Source organism: Halyomorpha halys, unplaced genomic scaffold (assembly GCF_000696795.3).
Source record: "Halyomorpha halys isolate HHAL.00 unplaced genomic scaffold, Hhal_1.1 Scaffold82.1, whole genome shotgun sequence".
Classification (NCBI taxonomy): domain Eukaryota; kingdom Metazoa; phylum Arthropoda; class Insecta; order Hemiptera; family Pentatomidae; genus Halyomorpha; species Halyomorpha halys.
Genome location: NW_027109449.1, coordinates 1,614,701 through 1,619,180, shown reverse-complemented (window position 1 = coordinate 1,619,180; position 4,480 = coordinate 1,614,701). Strand labels below are relative to the sequence as shown.

At 31.9% G+C, this 4,480-nt stretch overlaps 1 protein-coding gene across 1 annotated transcript in view; it reads right to left on the bottom strand.

The window, feature by feature from the left end:
* Positions 1 to 4,480, bottom strand: part of LOC106692993 (condensin-2 complex subunit G2) — a 46,259-nt gene that overhangs the window by 23,641 nt on the left and 18,138 nt on the right. Inside the window, exons 10-12 of the mRNA XM_014439292.2 lie at positions 3,461 to 3,599; positions 2,325 to 2,432; positions 18 to 167 (exon numbers count right to left, since the gene is read on the bottom strand). Coding sequence (XP_014294778.1) covers positions 18 to 167; positions 2,325 to 2,432; positions 3,461 to 3,599 — 397 coding nt within the window. The remainder of the gene's footprint in view (positions 1 to 17; positions 168 to 2,324; positions 2,433 to 3,460; positions 3,600 to 4,480) is intronic.

The following is a 4,480-nucleotide window of genomic DNA, read 5'->3' as shown; positions in this document are numbered from 1 at the left end:
AATAAATTAAAACTTACAACAGGCATGGCTGAATTGTTGAGGTTTTGTTCTCGAAAGGCATAATTCAACCACTCTGAGGCTAAATCGAGAACATCATGCCCCCTATACCATGAGCATAGCGAATATACGAGGCATTGGATCTTAGAGATATCAGTACCATCTGTTATCTGTAAATAAAAATAAAGTAAAAATAATTAATCTATACAATTAGATAAAGCTAAAGATTTTTTTTTTGTTTGAGCACACTAATTTTAAGAACTATCTGTATGATTCGAAAAATTCTTATTGTGTTAGATAGAACATTTATTTGAGAAGACTTTAGGCTGTACAAGTGAACAGTGTTGTTTTATTTTTTAAGTATTATTACTTGTTTCTAAATGTTACTTTATTTTAAAATTACTATAAATGAGGATGCACCATTCAAAACTTAAGATTTACTAATTCAATGGGAAAGACCAAAAAAATGTAAAAATATCAAGTTAACAATGCTATAAAAAAAAAAAAAAAAATCACAAACCTAAAACATAAAGACTAGATGCATTTATTACATTAGGAGTGTTAAAGCCCAAAAGTGTACTTTCTTTTCTTTAATTTAGTATAATTTTACCTCCAAGTAGTTTTGTTTTTTAATTTTTTTGTTAATTATAAGTTAATTTCCTTTTTTATAATTACAATTCAGTTTTATTTTTTATAATTAGAATTCATTACGCAAATAAGGAGGTTTGTTGTGGTATGCGTGTATAATACAAATACATCGCTGCGGCTCGTCATGTATACAACAACATTATGAACTATAATGAGATTAAGGCCTGTATATGGACTGATAAGGAAGTCTACAGTCTGCTGCCTAGAGTCCAGAGGCTGAGTCAGAGTCAGAGATAGAGGTACCCACCGGCTCACCGCTTTTGAGGCCATGAGAATTTTGGGGCACAATTCAGGACCCTCACCCACCAAATTTTCAACCGACCTAATCACTCGACATCTGGATGACGTCGGATGCTGCGGAAGCGAGAAATATCATCGATATTCGCATATTGACCCCCCCGTACTGTGTGTGACTCTTTTCTCCCATTCTTTCATCGAGCATCACATTTTCTTTTTTGCTTGTAACTTAGGTTAATTAACTTATTATTTATTGAGTAAAGAAAATTGTTTTGATTTTTTTGTTTTATATATATATAAAAATATTTTCTTTTTTTTACTTCACACACTTTTATTTTTTATAACATTAACATTCATTTTTGTATTTTAATTTAATTAAATTTGTATATCAGTTGGAAGGTTTTTTTTATTCTCTAATTTTTCTTAATTATTTTTGTGTTTTTTTGGTTCATTTCAGGTCCTCCGTTTTTTTTAAATTTTCAATCACCCGAACCAGCGAACAATTTTTTCTCTGGGAAAGAGGTAGGTTTTTCATTTACGAAACGCCCCTCGCCCCAACAAGGAGTATTCATAATGTGTTAAATGCAAAATGCTAAAAGTACAGGATTGTGAGCAGTAATGTAATTTAAAATCCCATGTTAAATGTTAAATACAGCGGAGCTCCTAGCGGATTTTTTGGGCACTTTGTTTGGTAACCTTGTAATCTTTACAAGGGAGTATGGTGGCACCATGCTAAGGCACGATGCTACTAACTACAAGGATCCGGTTTCGAATCTGGCTTGGGAGAAAATTGTTTTCGGTTACTTTTCCAGCCTCATAAATTGGTTACCCTTAATTGGGTGAAAATCTGGTGGTCGAGTGTAATTCTGACCAAATCATCTCCTTGCACAACCATTGGTCTAGTAACAGTACGTCCGAGCCACACTAACCAAACGCGAACTATGCGTAACCAACCTATCAAAATAACTACAGACAAAATGGTTTGGAGCTTAGCTGGTCTGTTGTATTACGTCATTCTCCATTTAGCAGACTCTCAACCATGTTAAATGTTACATCGTTTTAACAAGCTAAAAGAAGGAAATATTTCTTAATTTAACACACTTTAACATGTTAAAGTAAATACCATAAATACCCCTATTATTATACCATCTGTACACCATAATTATTTTAAATCCCTCCTACATACACTAACTGATAAAGACCGATCTATAGCAATCCTAACTTTGCCATTTCAATTACTTTAAAGCTGAAATTTTTAAATGTAGTTCTTTTAAGATTATATTATTGCACAGTTATAATTATGCTCTAGAAGTTAATTTTTTTTTTTTTATTTTATTTTGTATAATACTCTAAGGAACTAATGCCTTTTATCGATCCCTGTAATATTATTATAAAGGGGCTATTCCCAGAAAAATAAAGAATATTATTATTACATGGCTTACCTCTTTGAGCTCAGAGATACAGGCACTGCTAACTGTTGACACACCCTTCAGTTTAGATATAGGAATCAATGAAGCAAAGCTTACTGTAGCATAATAAACACAAGTACCCTAAAAAATAATAAAATTAACTTAATACAATTATGAACTAATAAAAAAAATATATAACATCAAGATTATGTTAGGACAGTTAATTAATCAAAAAATTAATCTCTTAGCCTACTTTTGAATCTTTATCATTGGACCATAATCGATTGTTGGTACCTTGTCTAGATCAAATATAATACCAGGAATATAAGGATGAACAATTATTAATTGGGTATTTTTATTTTTTCTACTTTTATCATTCTGCATCTATTACGAAACATGTAGGTGAAAACCATATTCTCTATAAAATATACGAGTAATCTATAAACAGAAAAAACAAGGCTACCAGGAGAAAGATAACACTATGACAGCGGTAGTTACAAGTAGTGATGTCATGCCAACTATATAGTGGATTTTACAAAAAATTGATAATCTAAAAAAAAAGATTTATATCAAACTTTGGAAATTGTATTTTTAAATTCAAATCTAAAATCATCCATAAAGACCTTATTGTTCTTAAGGTACCAGATATCATTCCTTCCATTATAAACTCCTTAACCAACCAAACCTACTAATTTCTAACTTTGCCTCTTCTTCCATTCCTGGCAATCCTCCAAGACGCCTGAAAAGAAAATGGCCACGAGACCTGTTAATGTAAAAATGACATTGGAGTACTACCAATGTCTACATGCATGTATCATTCCATTATCACTGAGATCAAATTTACTGAATGTATAATATAATATACAGTTGTAAATTTCAAAAGACATTAAAAAAAAAAAATTCAAATCTATCATCCAAAAGTTATTATTAATACTTCTAATTAATTAATTAACAATTGGTAACTGGTCCTTAATGTTGGTTAAGTTAAATTATTAAAATCAATAGCACTGTAACTGACATAAATTAATAAAAACATAGAAGTATCATTTAACTTCTTTCAAACGTTTATTCACCTATCATGCCGAAGTAAAGGATTTAACACAGCGGAAGTAAAAAAATTAATTATTAAAGAAATTATTTCCTAATTTAACCTTATAGCATTTACTTACCTTATAGTGTTTGAGAAACAATGGGACAGCATTACAAGCTAGTGAATATAAATTGTCAAGATATTTTTCATTTTGGCTTATTTCATTTCTAAAGGATACCCACAACACAGAAGCACCATTGATAAGACCTGCAATAAACCTATAAAAGAAATTTAAGATAAATTAAATAATATAAGTTGTTAATGGTTTATGGAGATTTTATGTAACTGACAGTAATTTTATGAACTTAGACAGTAAAAGTTTTAAAGTTGAATATAGTTTGAAAGTGGCACGTGTGTACAATGTACTGTTGGATTTACACAATTCGAATTTGCGTCTCTTTATTTGAATTGTATAAAATCGTGGTCAGGGGTCTCATTTTTGATGCCCCCTGTAACAGGGCGTATTAAAAGAGCCCGAAGATGCCGCGACTGCAATACTGCCCCAAACTATGCACCATGCAAGTTAGGACCCGGCTTGCCCCTACCACCATGCCAGAGTTGAGGACTAGCTGGCCAGCCTCCGAGATAGAGGAACGCTTTTTTGACACCGGGCAAAGAGAAATACATGGACATCACTACTCTCGCCTACCACTCAAGCTGGACGACTAGAAGACATGACCGCAGCGTCGAAGACGTCACAAAGATAAGCAATATCCTAATATATGAGACCAGTGTTCTATTTTTATTTTATTATCAAAATAATCATTTGATTATTTATCCCTTTCAGGGATTTTATTTGGTCCATTAAATAAAATAAAAGTGCTCGGTAAAAAGCAGAAACTTTCACATTTCAACCCCCTTTGTTCCACACCAATTAAATAAAAATTCAACATACATTCAGGAAGCACTGAAGTAAGGTACGACCAGGTCTCAATGTAAACACCTATATTTATTCTGGATGAAAAAAATCTTTTCCTCTTTTAACTACTTTGGACAACTATTTTTTTTTTTCTTTTACTACGCCAAAGGAGGCATTTCTGCCATTTTGTTTTGTACAGCTCAGTAAAGTTTAGCTCTGCCGATGTAACTCCCGTCTGTA